The sequence below is a fragment of the Penicillium bovifimosum genome (genome assembly GCF_028826915.1).
Source record: "Penicillium bovifimosum strain IBT 22155 chromosome Unknown utg000005l_segment0_segment0, whole genome shotgun sequence".
NCBI lineage: Eukaryota > Fungi > Ascomycota > Eurotiomycetes > Eurotiales > Aspergillaceae > Penicillium > Penicillium bovifimosum.
Window position 1 is genome coordinate 3659544 of NW_026622714.1, and position 17168 is coordinate 3676711.

Genomic DNA, 17168 nt, shown 5'->3' on the forward strand with positions numbered 1-17168 from the left:
ACGTCTTGTGACTTTCATATTCGTATCGCAGGCAGAAGTACAAAGTAGTAAAAGCAACAAACCAAAAGGATCAACGTCCTGAAACCATGTTGTCGTGATGGCCCCAAGAACTTGCCGCAGACACAGAATGGCGGGGATTTCCCCCATTATTAATTAAGCAGAAAGCCATTCTGTCCAAGCTAGTCCAAGAAGCAGAGTATCCCTTTATTCTGCCTTGGGCTCGTTCTTCCCGGCCTCAACCGGTGACGACGGCTCAGTCTCTTCTGAGCTTATCGCCGATGGAGCATTCTCGCCCGTGACGAGCTGGCGGTCAACACGAGCTTTTTCTTCGTCCGTGGCGCCAGTAAGTTGAATGGCAACCTCCTCGCCGAAGTTCTGGGCAATTTCCTCCAAGGTGAGACCGGCAGTCTCGGGGAAGAAAAAGTAGATAACTGCAGCTGTGTTAGTTGAAAGAGTCTTGATGTGCGATATAGACGTGACTGGAGATGAAGCTTACCTGGAATGAAGAATGCAGACCAGCAAATAATGACAAGATAGTACTTCCAGCCAACGTTGCCGAAACCCATGGGAGCGGTTTGTAGGAGGATCAAGGTGGCTTGTCATGTCAGTCAGAATTCACAGAGAAATACAACGCCTGAACTCACCAGCAAATTGGCCGAAGAGGGAGAAGCCCATTCCAATCGGACGGATCTCGGTCGGGAAGATCTCCGAGACATAAAGATACATCGTGGTGTCACAGAAGGTACTGCAGGATTATTAGTTCATTGGTCTGGTTAACATGATAGCCAGGAACTTAGAACTCACCCTTGACAGGCCAGATACAAGTACATGAAGAATATGCCGAATCCATTCCCGACCTTGTTAGTCGTTCCAGCGTACTCGGCAGTCATGGCCGCCAGACAGGACGTAGACACAACGATTCCCACAAAGCCGGTCATATACATGCCACGCCGAGAGTTGACTTTATCATGAAGCCAGGCGCCCAGTGGGTTGTAAATCAGACCTAGTATAGGTTAGCAGCCGAGGCAGATAATACAATGCTCGGCGTTTGTACTTACCAGCTGTTGTCAACCAGACGGCACTCAAGAGCAGAGGCATACCACCCTCCATGCCCAGGTTGGTGTACAGAAGCACCGCATAGTTGTTCTAGACTCTGTCAGAATGGATTCCATTTATTATTGACACTTTGAACTTACGATGATCAAAGGTCCGCCAAATTCAGCACCCCACTGGGTAAGGAAACCGATAGCCATTCGCTTTCGGTATGACTTCTTCATGAAGATAGCCTTCCATACACTGCCATGAGTAGCCAATCTCTCTGCCTCAAGTGCAATTTGCTCCTTGGTCTGGAAGAACTCCTCCTTGGCGACCAAGTTGTCAGGGTCATCGGGGGATTCACGAAGTCGTTCAAGAACATGCTGCGCCTCATCCAACTTGCCCTTCGAGATTAGCCAACGAGGTGAGCGCGGGAGCCAAGGTGAACCCAGAAGCAGCGCCAACGCGGGGAGACACTGCAGAGCCAGCGGGAACCTCCAACCGAAATCGGACAGGGACCCTGTGGCATAGTAGCAGGCATATCCAACCCATGCGGACAGCATGTATCCAAAGACCAGGAAAATGGCGTGGTGACCGACCAGCCAGCCGCGACGCAAGGCACTTGCCATTTCGGACAGGTACATAGGGCAGACGGTTACGAGGATACCAATGCCAAGTCCGCAAATAAAGCGGCCTGCTTGGAACATGCTGAGAGAGGTTAGCGCCAGCCCAACAACGTCCCAGAGGAATAACATACGCCAGCGAGTTAGAGCCAGCCTGGAGGGCTCCTCCAAATAGTGAAAAGAAAGCACCGAACTGGATATTCGCCTTTCGTCCAAAGAAATCGCATGACCACATTATAAAGAGTGTTCCGACAGCACCACCGGCACTGAAGACGCCGTTGGCCGTCGAGATTGCAGGGGTGGTGATACTGGCGTAACCCGGTTCACCCTCGGCCGGGAGGTTGAAGTATGCGTACCATCCTGGCTGGCCAATTGTACTGGAAATGATTGAAGAGCAGTATCCATATGTCTATATTTGGGTAATGTTGGTAAGTAGCTGTGGTGTCGATTTGGGTGTGCTTGAGAGCTCACCATAGACCCGATAGCAACAAAAACAATCACCAGCCTGTTATAGGTACTGGTCTGAGACCCGAACGTCCCCATACTGTTGTAGATTAGCTGTAGTTCTTTACAGCCTGTATTAACAAACTAAGGATATATGAAAAAGCAACGCCGGCATCAAGAGCGAACGCGTGGGTAATGTGAGAGAGGATTTGAACCCTTCAAATTCTTTGCAGCCGATCCGAGCAGGGGGGTGCTGCCCATTTGACATGCAGTGGAGTTGGTCCACTGAGCTGCATTGAGTTCATCAGGAGAGTCCGAATGGCTCGCCGATCCCTAAGGCTAGAGCAGTGATGGTGTTAGAGCTAGTACACCATAGGTCAAACTAGACTGACACGTTATTGTGTGTTATGAATCATGATCTTTCAAGATCCACCAAACTTACTGAATAGACCGTAAGGGATGATGATCTGCAGAGGGGATGAATCTACAGACATTAATCATCTGAAGTCTGCGGAACAAGTCCGAGCTAGGTCCGAGGCTATGGACGTCGGAAAAAGGGTTCTTCGGTTTATGCAAGCTCATGTACTCATCATGATCATCATGCATGCATAAAGGCTTTGGATCAAAAATCCCGCACCATAATTAACTACCCCTCTACGGAGTATACGAAATAGTTATCACATCCCTGTTACTCACAACTCCAGCAGTGACGACAATTATACTACGACATGGCTCAATCGCCCTTCGATACACCATTCGACCAACTTCCCAACCCTAGACAGGTCTGGCTGGGAAAGCCCGGTAGCTATGAAGAGGGATTGGGAAAATTAGCTATTCTTACCCCTGAGGTTGTCGCCGCAGCGGCCGCTAGCGAGATCAAATGTGGTCGACGAGTGACGATGGGATGGGAAATGACAAAATTGGATTATCCCAACCTCAACCGCCAGCCATGTCACCATCAGATTGTGCCTCTTCTGCGTGGCGTGGCGTTCGATGATATCTATACTATGAACCCACGTGAGTTGAGAAAGACCTGGTGGTTACTCTTCCCTCGGCGTTCGGGATCTCATTGACGATTCAACAGAGCAAAGTAGCCAGTGGGATGGCCTTCGTCATTTCTCCCAGACAGTGCCTGGTCAAACCGAACGGGTGTTCTACGGCGGTACAACTAGCGAGGAAATAACCGATCGAAAGAATGATCGGATTGGCCTCCAGCATTGGGCCCGAGAGGGCATTGCAGGTAATCATACCCTTTGGAGGCGTGTCGCTGGATCTTTTCTGACGCAGCTTGAACAGGACGTGGAGTCTTAATTGACTACGCATCATGGGCCGAGAAAAAGGGAATCAACTATACCACTTTTTCCACCCACCAAGTGAAGCTGACCGACATCCTCGAAATCGCAAAGGAGAACAACATCACCTTCAAAAAGGGTGATATTCTTTTCGTCCGCGTCGGTGTCACCAAGGAGTGGGATACGTCTATGACAGACGCCCAAAAACAAGCTTACTCCGATAATCCCAGCCCAGAGCATGCTGGAGTCGAAGCGACCACGGAGGTTCTCCGTTTCTTGTGGGACACCGGTTTCTCTGCCATCGCCGGTGATGCTATCAGTTGGGAGGTAAGCGACAAATTAATGACCCCAATTATCATATCATATGGCACGTGGATATCAGAGAATGTTGACAGACCCGCAGGTTTACCCACCCCAATCTCCTGATATCTTCCTCCACGAATATGTGCTTGCTGGATGGGGAATGCCGATCGGTGAGTTATGAAGACCCTGTATTTGTCGATATTTTTTTGGAGACCCAGCGATTAACGAACCGCAGGGGAACTTTTCGACCTGGAGGCGTTGGCCCGCACTTGTCAGGAACTCCAACGGTGGAGCTTTTTCGTGGCGTCTGTACCTTTGAACATGCCCGGTGGAGTTTCTTCGCCCCCGAATGTGATGGCTATCTTCTGATCAGCATGTTCTACATACGTGTACCACGTATTTTTGCATAATCAACAACGAACATGCAGACCCAACGCGGCGATATTCTCGCGTACGGTTCAGAAATATACCCCAATAGTCATTTCCCGAAGGCTTCTGTCGTCGGCACCATTGAATGGCTATCATTGTAGATTTGGGGTACCTCCTCCCATCAAGTATCTGGATGACATACTAGTCCCCGAAAAAGCTCCACAAGGGTAATCCCGGGGACAATTCGCCTGTCACAAATACAAACGAGCCCGAGACGAGCCTTGGCGGGAGATAGGCGGCAAATCGGAATGGGAATAGATTCCGGTTGGCTATCCACTGCCCTCAATAATACTTGACCAAATGATACGCAAATCACTTACCCAGCAAAGACAAACTATCCAGGTGTGGATTTCGCCTCGTATTTTGACATCGGGGTCTGCATCGGGGATTCGGGGGCGCTGCCACAGAAAGTTTCCTGTTCCCCACCGCAAGCCTAGGCTGAACCCTGTGGCCCACAGCCTATTTATTAGATCCCACTTAAACTGACTCGCGACGAATCTGTACCGGCGAAATAAGGCTGCTGGCGCAGCTAACCTTATGCTCTGACCAACCATGGTTGGGGGCGCCGTTGGGCTCCACTATTGACTCCACTTCCCGCGTGTCCAAGTCGGCCCCTAGTTAACTCAGTTCTAAGTGATCGTCCCGTGAATGACCAGTGAATTCTGCAGGGTAAGTTGATGTCACCACATTTTGTCCAATCAATATGTCAGACTTGAATGCAGGTGTACGGATACATCTGCCCACATTCAATGCAATAACGGGCCAATTGATATGATATCCTGAGCCTGTTTTGTTTTGTTTTCTTTTTCTCACTGGGAAAATAACTTACCCACATTGGTCCTTTTGTACGAATTGTACGGAGTACGGAGTACATTGTACTGTGTACGTAAAAACAATGGCTTTGTATACAATAGTTAAATACAGTAGCTCAAGATAGCGTGGAAGCGTGGTCCTGAAGCGTGAGTATCTAGCACAATACACTTTCTATAGAGCTCAGTCAGTGCGTACCTAAACCTTGCGTTGCTTGAGATACAGATGGATGTATGTTGTATGCAAAGATCTCGAACTAACGCTGGACCCCTGAGATAGATCAGAATAGTCACCCCATGTATATCTAGATCTCATTCAACGCAGCCCTTTGAATATCCTATCATCGATAGAAGCTCCTTGTTCGCTGTAGTCTCCCGCGCTGTGCCTAATGCGGTTCGCATCGACAGGGTTAGCGTTCCTTTGGTTTCAGGAGATCATCATGGGTGATCGATCACCTAATTCTGACACTACAGCTCGGGAAAATTCTCCAAACTCCACTAAACAAGTACTGCGTAATGCCGAAATAAACTGTGCTGGCCTTGTTAATCTCGGCGATTTCTCGACTCGTAATTATGGCCTGATCCCTTAGCTGCGAAGCTCTTCACATTGCCATTGACTCAAATCAACAGATATAGACAGTTGGCTCGGTCTGTGGCATCCCAGACATCGTCGATAGTCATGTCGTCGTTAGAACCGAGCTCTGCGGGTGCGCCCATCGATAAAAGTGTGCAAACGATCAACTATGTCTGCCAGTCGCTATGCATTATATTCATGACGCTCTTCTTCGGACTCCGTGTCTATACTCGCACGTTCATTCTGAGTGGTTTTGGGAAAGAGGATTGTGAGTGACACCATGGCATGGAGGTTATCGGAAGCAAATGAATGCTAACAGTCTCTATAGGGATATGCGCAGTTAGCTGGGTAGGTTGACCTGATGGAAAGGTTGATGTGGTAAAATCGACTGACAGTATGTTTCACACAGTTCCTCGGTGTCGGCTACTCCATCATCGCAATCATCAGTATGTCTCTCGTACCGCAAGTCACAAATTTTGTCTAACGCAACCACAGTGGGCCATTATGGAGGAGGTTTACACTGGTGGGACGTTCGAGAGGAAAACAAGATTCCTTACCAAAAGGTGAGCATGAGATTGGAAACGTTCGCAACCTCTAGTTCTGACTGTCCAGACAATATACGCCACAATGGTGATGTACGGACCAACTGCCTTTCTCACGAAAGTGTGCCTCCTCTGGATCATGGCTCGTGTGTTCAGTCCCTTCCGGAAATACGTCATCTTCATCAAGGTCTTCACGGGTCTCATGCTGGCCTACTATATTCCGGCGGTGATTGTCAAGATTCGAATCTGCAGCCCAATCTCCAAGTTCTGGGACAGTAGTATCGAGGGCACATGTCTAGACCAGACGGCGATTATTCTGGCTGATGCTGTCGTCAGTAGCGTCAGTGACTTGATCATTCTCGTCTTGCCATTGCCATTGACCTGGTCTCTGCAAATGACGACAAAGCGCAAAGTACGCGTTATGGGTATTCTGGGTGCGGGTGGTCTGGCGGTTGCAGCCAGTATCATCCGACTGGCACTCATTGTCGCTACCGGGCAGTCAAAGGATGGCTCTCTTGCGTTCATGCGTATCAATATGCTAGGGTATGTCCCATCCCATACTGTTATCTTGGAATCATTATGCTAATTGATATCGTTCTAGTAATGCGGAAGTCTCCATCGGTGTTATCTGCACTTGTCTCCCTTCGCTTTCGGCCCTCATCGTCCGCGTTTATCACGAATATTCCAGCAACAAAGCAACCCTAGAGACCAATTACAAAATGAGCACAATAAAAAATCAGGGCACGACCAACCGAAGCAAGAATCAAATCAGTGTCAGGGCGACAGACTCCGATGAGGACATGCTCATGTACCACGCACAAGGAAATCCGAAGATTGAAACGATTATCCACGGTGCTAGTGAGCAGCGGCAAGGCACCCAAGCACTGAACTTCAATGGCATAGGTGTTACGCGGTCAGTTGATGTGTCGACATCCGTGGAGCCTCGATGATACAAAAGAGAGGGAGATTTGTCTCTGAGAGAAGGATATGAACTGGGAAAGTTGGACCACATGGATCATAGAACTAGACGGAGAGAATGTTTCACGCTGTATATATTATACTATTCTATTAATTTTGACTTGCTTATAGCCTTATACCATCTGACCTTGAATATGATTCGCCTATGGCGATGCTTTGAATCAAGTGATATAGGCTACCTAACATATGAGAGCCCGGTACCCTCTACCCGCGGGACTATTGGACAAAAACGGAGTATTTAGTGCAAGTAGAAGGAAATGATTGATGAGATCAGTCGCTGCAGACAAATTGCTTGAGGAACACCGAAGAACACGCTTGAAAATATGGACAGAGAACTACGCTTGTTGGAAAATGCTCAGCCAAAATCAAGAGAATCAAGAGATCTTTCCGATCCTCTTTCTTCCAATATCGATCTTGGATTTCAATCTAGACATATAGTTAGCGAGACATATCAATAAAATCAAAAGAAAGGGATAGACGAACATATCAGCCTCCTCATCCGCCATCCTGAGCAGCTCATTCTGCACCTCGAGCTCTTCGTTAATTTGCGTACCGAGCTCCTTCTGCCGAAGGATGACCTTCCTCAACTCATCTAAATTATCATCCTGACTCTTCATCATCTGCCTCTGCAACTGCAGCACACCCTCATTGTCAAGCTCTCGCGTGCGCTCCGTCTCTTTGCCTAGGACCCTCCCCGCCCGCGCCGTTGACCTACGCCCACTACCATCACCAGTATTCCCGGCATTCATCAGTGCTTCTTTCTCTTGTATCGACGCGACGGTATGATCGAGCCGGCTCTTAGTCGCCATGGCATGCAAGAGACCTTCTAGACCATCTTTTTCCTTGCGCGCATTGATGAGGAGATCCTTGCGTCGTCGGATCTCGCCTCCGCCCAGACTGGACGATGCCTGGGACTCGGAGCCCTTATCCCCGCGTCCTAGGTTCTTCAATCCTTCCTCCAGAGTGGCGATCATTGCCCCTGCACGGACGAGACTACCTTTCGCATGTGCAGAGCTCTCATGTTGCTTCTGTGGCGTTGTCTCCTGGTCTCTGCGAGATAGTTGTAGTCGTGCCTCGTGAAGGTGGTTCTTCATATCCCTGTAGTAGTCGAGCCATAGTGTCGGGTCTGTGATGGGTGCGTTTGTAGAGGCTGGGTCTGTGATGGCAGCATGGAGTCTGTTGGAGGTGTTTGTTGATCCATTGCCGGTGGACGCGACTGCGGTGGGGAGGTTGAGGAATGCTCGCCATGCGGGGGAGGTGCGCCAGCGGCCATCTTCAGACTCGTTAATCGCGCGGAGGTACTGCTCTAGACCGCGACGGCGGTCTTCGCGCAATCGTTCATTCGAGACTGTTTTCGAGAACCATGTTTTTGAAGGTAGAGAGACTGGCGGTGCGGCGTCAGTTTGGGAAATGAGTGTGCTGTGGAAGGTTGAGAAGTCCGAGTAGCGTTTGGGGACCGTGAAAGAGCGGAGCGGAAGGCGGAGGGTGATGTGGTAGATGGTGTACGGCGGGGAGGTGTTGGAGAGGCTGGTAGTTGGGATCGATATCTCGACGGTTGGCGCCATTTTGTTCAGAGTTGAGTGTTGTCATTCGAGAGTTGGAGGTGACTAGGTGACTACCAAGAGGTGGGAAGGTCGGGTGTGGTTACTCTCCCCAAGGCCGCATGACGCAAAAGCTTAGACCAGCCCGATAAGACCTCGGGATCATCAGGCACTAGTACTCCGTACATAACAACAAGACATCGGCATGTCGTAATACAGATTCAATTAGAATTAAAAAATTAACAATGGGCAATGGGTATCTCATGCAAATTCTAATACCAAATCTTTTCAAAGCCAGACCTCCCGTCTTTCCAACAGGTCGCGTTGGCCAAAGAACTCGCCCACCACGGTGATGATCATATCGAGTAGGACGTGGATATGTTTTATCAGTTCTCTTGTGTCCTCATGGCCCTCGTCGGGATCAGAGTTGGCAGGCGTCTCGACAGTGTCGTGGCCCTCGTCGGGGTCAGAGTTGGCAGGCGTCTCGACAGTGTCGGCGTCTCCCCGAAGCCGAGCTCGCAAGCGTGTCCTGGCTGCCTCCAACTTAGATTGTTCCGAGGATGCACCTGACATGCTAGAATAGTGTGCTTCCATGGCCTCTGGCGCTTCTTGCATAGTCTCCTTTTCATCTTGGCTTGTGGATTCTGGCTGAGCCTGAGCACTGGTATCTTTCTTCTCCTGCTCTGTCACAGACCACTTGGCAACGACCCATGATGGTACCTTGCTCTCTATCTCTTGAACCTTCTGCAGGATAGTCGCAGCTCGTTTGCCCACATTTCGAATGATCCCCACCTCCTGGCTAGAGAGTTGCCCGACTTCCAAGCACTTCCCCAACAAACCCCACGCCCAGGCTCCAATGCGCCGCACAAGTTGGACGTCTTCGCTCCGTATCACATCAGACACCATCCGTGCTAGTATTTCCAGGACTTCTAACACACTTGCCATGTCCATGCATGCCAGTTGGACCATTTGTGGATCGACAGTGACCAACAACCGGCGCCAAGCTTTATGCGCAGCTACGGCGTTTCGAGGGAGACTGATGGGATGATCATGGTCGAGGGCATTGATAGCTTCGACAGGGGGACTGCATCGCAAGGTTGACCGCAAGAGAAGAAATCGGTGGTGAAGAATGTTATAGTAGGATGCTTGCGTATCCGGGTAGACGTTCGGCTTTGCAGAGGAAGGCCCGGCCTTGTGTGTGTTCAAGTCATCTCTGGGAGCGACGTAGGCTTCGTCCACGAAGAAGACTCCTGGCGTAGGAGAGTCAGACGATTCATGTGATTCCGGTTCCAGTGGTGTACTTGAAACGTCTTCCGGGAGATGTACAGCTTGGACTGGTCCGTGAAATAACCCAGGCAGTGAGTTGGCTTCGGATCTATCAAGCAAAAATTAGTTCGGACAACAAATCATAAGGCGCGCGGGACTGCAAAGGCCTGAGCAGTTCCCGGTGAACAAACAACAGGTTCAAAAAGTAGAGCGACACATACCGGACCATGCGAAGATATTCCAATCCATCTTCCGGGTCACCGTACAACAACTCATCGCCTCCATCATCAAGACCTGGGAACGCGCTCTGCTGGCCAAAGAATGGATCGTTGTTGGGGCGCTCCTGAGGCATTGGCGAACGATCGCCATCTTCTTCCTCGGCATAAGATACACGGCGGCGTTTGAAAGAGGGGCCCGGCATAGCTCCTTTTCTTTTGTCGCCCATGTTCGAGGAGTTGAAGGTGGTAGGATGGCAGGAGCTTGGGCCATCTGTAGCTCTGGAGCGGCTTTAAGGGTCCCGCACGTGGGCGTGGCCAACAACCAAGGACCTATCACAATCTAGTCACGAAGAGACAAGTCAAGATATTCGTGGAGAATATTATCTGAACCTCATACATATCACTATCAGTGATCACTGTCTCCATCATAAGCGTCACATTACTCTTGTATTCTCAGTTTACACTCACTTCTCCCGCTCTGTCATTGGCCCATTCCTTCTCACCGCTTTTATTGCAAGCAACATCAAGGCGGTGAGGGTTTTTTTCGAGGGCGGGGACCTACATCTGCCGGACAAAAAGATAAGGATCGTCATCGGCCGACATCGCGATTGTTGCCTCGGATCCCCTCGTGCCTTTTCGTTAATTGCTCTCCCTGGTACTTCTCAGTCGGAGTCAGACTGTTCCAAATCGACTGACACCTGTTGTCTTACTCTTACAGTCTTCCCATCTATTGCCAACCCATCAACTGGGAAGTGCCGATTGAGTTTTGCATGAGATGACCTAAAGTCCTCGCCTCTTCAGGAAGCGATTGGGCTCTTCTGTTGATTCTCCGTTCCTCTTCTCTCGTGCATCCATTTATCTGAAAAATCTCAACCGAGGGCTTCTACACTGAGACACTGACTGGAGAAAGTTCAATTGTGATGGCCTCTCCAGAAGTCATGCCTTCCACCACCCGATATATTCACCTTCCCACGGAGGTCTTAAGTATTATTGCCAAATTCATATTCAACCGATACCGGGTCTCGCCTGATTACCAAAGCAGACTTTACACCTTTTGTCTGGTGTCTCGTCAATGGTACTCTGCCGGTATTGGATTTCTCTACCGCCGACCTGGACTGTATGAAGGAAATAGATTCTCGCTGTTCACCAGAACTGTGTGCCCATCAGTTCGGTCTCGAGAACGAAGAGTGGATCTGGGCTCATTAGTTCAGAAGTTAGACCTCTCGCAATTGGTACATCACAGCTCCAATAGCCTAACGGCACGGCTTTTGGGTCGAGTGAAACAGAAATTAAGGATTTTTGTTGCTCCGAGGGTCTCTTTTGCGTAAGATTCGAGTTGTGATAACAATCCATTTGAAACCAGTCTGACGTCTCTCTTCAGAATCAATAGCCTTGCGCCTTTATCTAAGTGCAGGGAGCTTTTATATCTCGACCTTGCCTTGGTGAATGACACAATCGCCTTTTCTGCTCTTAAGAAAGCCATCAGCGGTCTCAACAAATTATGGGGACTCAAGCTCCCATCTTCAATGTGCATCACGGACGATGGATCTGGTGAAGATTGGCCAATCAGTCTCCAATACCTCCAGGTCGGCGGGAGGCCTGATATACAAAAGATGCCTTCTTTTAGGTGGCCTCAGAATATACGCAGATTAGATTTGTGTGGTTTGTCTCTCACAGCTGAAGTCTTGGAGAACATCCTCATCAATGAGCAGCTCCACGCCACAATAACACGTTTGTGCATCCACAGTTCCAATCGCGTCGCGGAACTTTGGGATTCTGCAATTCTGGGAGAACTATTTATGTTGGATGCCCTTGAAATACCCGTTGATCTGTTTTACCGACTACTGCTTCATCCTGCATTTGACACCAGCGTTCTGCCTATCCCAATTCGTCAACTGGATCTCCTTGCACCGTGCGACATGGAATTCGCGATGATCATGGGGACGGAGATTGTTCCTGAGGGCATATGCGGCGCTCTTGAACTGACCCTCTCTCTAGTGTGCAGTCTCGGTATCAGCCGTGATTGTCTTGGGATTATTCCCAAGTCAAAACATGCCGAAATCGACAAGTTGGTGTGGAAGAATATTGATCGATGCCCTGAGATTGAACTTGAGACCATTTTCGAATTGGGCGTCTATGTCATTAATCCGCCAGCATGCTGAGCGATAATGTATTTTTGACACATGACATAGATTCTGCTGCGCTTGTAAGAGCTGCTTCGGAAGAAGAGGGTCATCATATCCTCCTTGGAATAGGCCAAGTTGCATCGCACTATCGGTGCGAGATATCTTTGGTACGTCTAATGTTCACCATGGAGTAATCTTTACTGGACTGTCCAAAACCCAGTCCGGGAATGTCATCTGAGCCTTCGTCCATTCACATGTCTAGATCGTGCTTTCTTTTGAACCTTGCGCAACAGATGAATCGACTGTTTGGTGCTACCGTCGTTTCCAACCACATCCTAATTCTCCTTGCCGACTTTCCCCTGCATAATCTCCCCGACTTCGCGTGTATTTCGCGCTCGACAAGGTCATATTGAGCTAGGCTACCACGGTACCACCATCCAGAACCTGCGCCTCCCCTAATGAGGAGCTCATAACAAGCAGTAAACGAGGGCTTTGCCCTTGTCACAGTCATATTCGCAATGGCCGTCCAGGCCATACAGTACTTAGCTAGAGCTGGCTCAATAAGTCAAGTATATTCCTGATAGTTGCTGGCGCATTCATTGCGGCGCGAAACGTCGCGTATAACTGCCGAATATCTCACTCTGTGATTTTATTCTTTGTGCCAATCCTTCTAACATCTGGCCATGGGGTATAAGCATACATTGGTCTTTGATTCTATGGTCAGACTCCAGCTTCTGTTTTACCTTCCAGTGTCTAGTTTTCCGATACACGAAGGCTTTACCCTTCATTTTTGCTTGGCTCATGGTACACTTGAAATTGATACGAATTGCCCTGGACCAATACCAATTAATTATTGATTAGAAAGAGAATTTCTTCTTTGAGCTATGTTTGGTGGTTCGGTTGATTCGAACTTCGGAGGGAAGTTGGAGATTTGTGGGGCACATCGAAGGCACGACATGCCGCCCGGGAATGACGTATCTTTTCTTTCGTGCCTGCGTATACATCTCCAAAACAACTTCCACCATGAGACCACAAACCGTCTGGCGATCAATTGGCCTGTTGCAACGCCCGACTATCTCTCGCCGATTCATTCCTCACCGAGCCATTCAAACAGCTACCTCACGACCGGTTCCCAACTTCGCTTTCGCTTTCGAGTGAGTCGTATCTGCCAAACACAATCCAGTTACTCCCGTGGCTCGATCTAACCAGACGAACAGCATCGATGGTGTACTCCTTCGTTCCTCCAAGCCTTTGCCCGGTGCCGCCGACTCACTAGCTCTCTTGAAGGAGCAGGGTATCCCCTTCATTTTGCTCACCAATGGTGGCGGTAAACACGAGACAGAGCGCGTCGCAGAAATCAGCGAAAAGCTAGGGGTTCCTTTGGATGCTACGGACATTGTACAAAGCCACTCGCCCTTTGCTGAGCTTGTCAAAGGGTCGGAGGAGACCAGCGCTTTAGAGCACAAATGTGTCTTGGTGGCCGGCGGTGATGGAGATAACTGTCGTCGCGTGGCAGAACAGTACGCTAAGGTCCCCTTCCTATCATTCAATGACATGATCTAAAGAGTGAGAATAGGTATGGTTTCAAGAATGTCGTCACTCCGGCAGATATTCTCATGGCCAACCCCGCTATCTGGCCGTTCTCGAACAACTTCAGCGCGTACTACAAGACATTTGCCCGACCGCTTCCCAGGCCCATTGATTTTAACGATCCCTCGAAGACCTTGAAGATCGACGCCATCTTCGTGTTCAATGACCCTCGCGATTGGGCATTGGACACGCAGGTTATTATGGACCTCCTCCTCTCGTCACAAGGCCGTTTGGGCACTTTGTCCGAACTGAACGGCCGAGTTGAGCTTCCCAATCACGGATACCAGCAAGACGGGCAACCGCATCTGTACTTCTCTAACCCTGATCTGTGGTGGGCTGCTGCCCATCCTTTGCCGCGTCTTGGCCAGGGCGGCTTCCGAGAAGCGCTCGAGGGCGTTTGGGCTGCAACTACAGGTGGTCCCAGCAAGGGCATCGAGTTGAAGAAAACCGTGATTGGGAAGCCTTATCACCCGACCTATGAGTTCGCAGAGCGTCAGATGCTTCGAAATCGTCTGAACACCTTCGGTAGCTCTGCAGTAAATCTTACACCCTTGGAAAGAGTCTATATGGTCGGTGATAATCCGGAATCGGATATTCGAGGAGCCAATTCCTACCGCAGTACATTTGGCAGTAACTGGCAATCTATCCTTGTCCGCACTGGGGTTTACAGTGGCGGAGAACCTGCCTGGATCCCTAAGACAATTGCCGACAATGTATACAAGGGTGTACAATGGGCGCTGAAGAGCTCGAACTGGCCTGCTGCTTAGCTGCTGGTGAGCCTTAGCCTCGCTATCCCATTGATATGAACCTTGGGAGGATCAGTATGAACGCAGTGCCAATTGTGTGTTTATATGTATAGTTACTAGCGTCAACTTTCACATAAACAGTCAATACATTGGATCAATATCTAGTTAGCTATCGGAAACCAATTGATACCTCAGGCATCAATATCAACAAAGTCACGATCAGAGATTGGAACGATATAACCAATGAAGTCAATATCTTAGAGCCTCATGAATATAAGCAGCTGTGAGCTATTAGATATTATAGCTCTTTTAACTTTCCAATTCAAATACGATTAAAGGCAGATGAAGGTGAAAAGCTGCTATGAAGAACATAGCAGAGAAGAGGCCCACACCGCCTACCCCTCTTAGGGCTTGGTGTCCGGCGGGGTGAGTCAATCTTGGAACACTTTTCTCTTGCTCTACTTACGATCAGCCTGCTGGAATAAGTCCTTCAAATCTCTTGGCATAGAGTATCATTGCGGTAGGTTCTGCCATGCTCTAACATACCTCTTATTCCCTCTAATTGCCCTCACAGCACCATGGCCGACTCCCAATTGCCCCACCATCCCAAACCCGAGACGCCGGCTGCCTCCGCTCCCGCCGAAGGTGAGACCAAGAACGCCAGCAAGAATGCCCTGAAGAAGGCCGCAAAGGATAAGGCCAAGGCAGAGAAGGCTGCCGCGCGTGCTGCGCAAGAAAAGGCCCAAGCTGCCGCCCAGGACGCCAACGACACAGCCAAGCATCTATACGGTCCTATCCCCGAAAAAGAGGATGTCATCCCAGCCACCCGATTCAGCGATCTCTCAGAGGAACACTACGAGAAGGAGGTGACGGTTGTGGCGCGCGTGGACAATGCGCGTGTGCAGAGTGCCAAGCTGGCATTCTTGATGCTGCGCCAGCAGGGACAGAAGGTGCAGGCCGTCATTGCGGCCGCGGAGCCCATCTCCCGACAGATGATCAAGTTCACTGGTGGATTGAACGTCAACTCGATTGTGCAGGTCACTGGTACGGTGAAGAAGCCCGAGATCCCCATCTCGTCTGCTTCTATCAGCCACCTCGAGATCCACATCAGCAAGGTCTACATGATCTCCGAGGCTATGCAGATGCTTCCCATGCAAGTCAAGGATGCTGAGCGCCCGCCCCCAGAGAGTACCGAAGAAGGTGTTGACGCCGAGGGTGCTCCCATCGTTACCCTCAAGACCCGTCTGGACAACCGTGTCCTCGATCTGCAGACCGAGACCAGCCAGGCTATCACCTGGATCTCCAGCGGTGTTTCCCAGCTCTTCGCTGAGTACATGATCAAGAGCGGCTCCCGCTGGATCTCCACACCCAAGCTCGTCGGTGCCGCTACGGAAGGTGGCAGCGGTGTCTTCGAGGTCAAGTACTTCAAGCGCAATGCCTACCTCGCCCAGAGCCCTCAGCTTTACAAGCAGATGTGTATCGCCGGTGATATGGAAAGCGTCTTCGAGATTGCTCCCGTGTTCCGCGCAGAGGAAAGTAACACCCACCGTCACTTGACCGAGGTATGTTATATTTCCTAACTTCCCAATATCCGTCCAACAGAAACAGTCATCCCCTAACACTCCCACCTCGCAGTTCTCCGGTCTCGATTTCGAGAAAACTTTCCGCGGCCACTACCACGAAGTCCTAGAATTCGCCGAAGACCTCCTCGTCTTCATCCTCACCCAGCTAAAGGAGCGCTACGCCTCCCAAATCGCCACCATCCAAAAGTCCTACCCCAAGGCCGGCGACTTTAAGCTGCCCAAGGACGGCAAAGCCCTGCGCATGAACTACATGGACGGCGTAGCTCTGCTGAAGGAAGCCGGCGTCGACGTCACAGAGCAAGAAAACTTCGAAAACGACTTCACCACCGCAATGGAGAAGCAGCTTGGCCAAATCATCCGGGAAAAGTACGATACCGACTTCTACGTCCTGGATAAATTCCCCATGTCCGTCCGTCCTTTCTATACCAAGGCCGATCCCACCGATAAGCGCTTCTCCAACTCGTATGATTTCTTCATGCGCGGCGAGGAGATCATGTCCGGTGCTCAGCGTATTCACGATATCAAGGAGCTGGAGGAGTCCATGCGCGCTAAGGGGCTGGAGCCTAATCAGGAGGGCTTCGAGGATTATCTTAATGCCTTCCGTCAGGGTTGTCCGCCTCATGCTGGTGGTGGTCTTGGTCTTAACCGCATTGTTATGTTCTTCCTTGGGTTGCCGAATGTTCGTCTCGCTACGCTGTTCCCCCGTGACCCCCAGCGTCTGCGTCCTTGATTTGGCAATCCCAATGTATGGGAGGATTTCATAGCATTACGAGAAGAATGTAAAAAGAACAAAAATAAATCATTTTTCTGTCAAATGTGTGCTCATTCATGATGGTTCCAAGGTCCTATTGCTTATATGCGCGAGTTGCTGCAACATGAATCTTGAGAAATCACTAGATACCCACAGTAGGTGTAAATATGATATGATATTCAGGAGGAAAGTTGCATTGACAAGTTTTGAAGGGGGTGGACGGCGCAATCTAACGAACCCAGACACATGAAAAACACACACGCTCTTGCCCCCCTATCCAGGATTAAGCAGGTAACGACCAAAAAAAAAGAAGTAGAG

At 49.9% G+C, this 17168-nt stretch overlaps 8 protein-coding genes across 8 annotated transcripts; 5 read left to right on the forward strand and 3 right to left on the reverse strand.

The window, feature by feature from the left end:
- Positions 1 to 204: 204 nt before the first annotated feature.
- Positions 205 to 1790, reverse strand: N7515_006585 (putative MFS sugar transporter; the record flags this gene model as incomplete). Its single annotated transcript, XM_056667329.1, has 6 exons — positions 205 to 431; positions 497 to 595; positions 645 to 745; positions 805 to 1003; positions 1059 to 1146; positions 1197 to 1790. The coding sequence occupies 6 exons, from the start codon at positions 1788 to 1790 to the stop codon at positions 205 to 207; spliced, it is 1308 nt and encodes a 435-aa protein (XP_056520925.1).
- Positions 1791 to 2830: 1040 nt separating this feature from the next.
- Positions 2831 to 4066, forward strand: N7515_006586 (uncharacterized protein; the record flags this gene model as incomplete). The annotated part of the gene is made up of 5 exons (XM_056667330.1): positions 2831 to 3119; positions 3187 to 3342; positions 3399 to 3721; positions 3798 to 3867; positions 3933 to 4066. The coding sequence occupies 5 exons, from the start codon at positions 2831 to 2833 to the stop codon at positions 4064 to 4066; spliced, it is 972 nt and encodes a 323-aa protein (XP_056520926.1).
- Positions 4067 to 5614: 1548 nt separating this feature from the next.
- On the forward strand, positions 5615 to 7189 carry N7515_006587 (putative integral membrane protein; the record flags this gene model as incomplete). The annotated part of the gene is made up of 7 exons (XM_056667331.1): positions 5615 to 5777; positions 5838 to 5857; positions 5919 to 5955; positions 6005 to 6072; positions 6122 to 6594; positions 6653 to 6964; positions 7141 to 7189. 7 exons carry the CDS (start codon positions 5615 to 5617, stop codon positions 7187 to 7189), a joined length of 1122 nt encoding a protein of 373 aa, XP_056520927.1.
- A 214-nt stretch (positions 7190 to 7403) lies between these two features.
- Positions 7404 to 8594, reverse strand: N7515_006588 (Qc-SNARE protein; the record flags this gene model as incomplete). The annotated part of the gene is made up of 2 exons (XM_056667332.1): positions 7404 to 7455; positions 7513 to 8594. 2 exons carry the CDS (start codon positions 8592 to 8594, stop codon positions 7404 to 7406), a joined length of 1134 nt encoding a protein of 377 aa, XP_056520928.1.
- A 264-nt stretch (positions 8595 to 8858) lies between these two features.
- N7515_006589 (SIP1 domain-containing protein) lies at positions 8859 to 10281 on the reverse strand (the record flags this gene model as incomplete). Its single annotated transcript, XM_056667333.1, has 2 exons — positions 8859 to 9945; positions 10058 to 10281. 2 exons carry the CDS (start codon positions 10279 to 10281, stop codon positions 8859 to 8861), a joined length of 1311 nt encoding a protein of 436 aa, XP_056520929.1.
- Positions 10282 to 11580: 1299 nt separating this feature from the next.
- N7515_006590 (uncharacterized protein) lies at positions 11581 to 12216 on the forward strand (the record flags this gene model as incomplete). Its single annotated transcript, XM_056667334.1, has 1 exon — positions 11581 to 12216. The coding sequence occupies one exon, from the start codon at positions 11581 to 11583 to the stop codon at positions 12214 to 12216; it is 636 nt and encodes a 211-aa protein (XP_056520930.1).
- Positions 12217 to 13203: 987 nt separating this feature from the next.
- On the forward strand, positions 13204 to 14537 carry N7515_006591 (putative HAD superfamily hydrolase; the record flags this gene model as incomplete). Its single annotated transcript, XM_056667335.1, has 3 exons — positions 13204 to 13334; positions 13398 to 13700; positions 13757 to 14537. The coding sequence occupies 3 exons, from the start codon at positions 13204 to 13206 to the stop codon at positions 14535 to 14537; spliced, it is 1215 nt and encodes a 404-aa protein (XP_056520931.1).
- A 557-nt stretch (positions 14538 to 15094) lies between these two features.
- dps1 (putative aspartyl-tRNA synthetase Dps1) lies at positions 15095 to 16829 on the forward strand (the record flags this gene model as incomplete). The annotated part of the gene is made up of 2 exons (XM_056667336.1): positions 15095 to 16078; positions 16152 to 16829. The coding sequence occupies 2 exons, from the start codon at positions 15095 to 15097 to the stop codon at positions 16827 to 16829; spliced, it is 1662 nt and encodes a 553-aa protein (XP_056520932.1).
- Between the last annotated feature and the right edge of the window lie 339 nt (positions 16830 to 17168).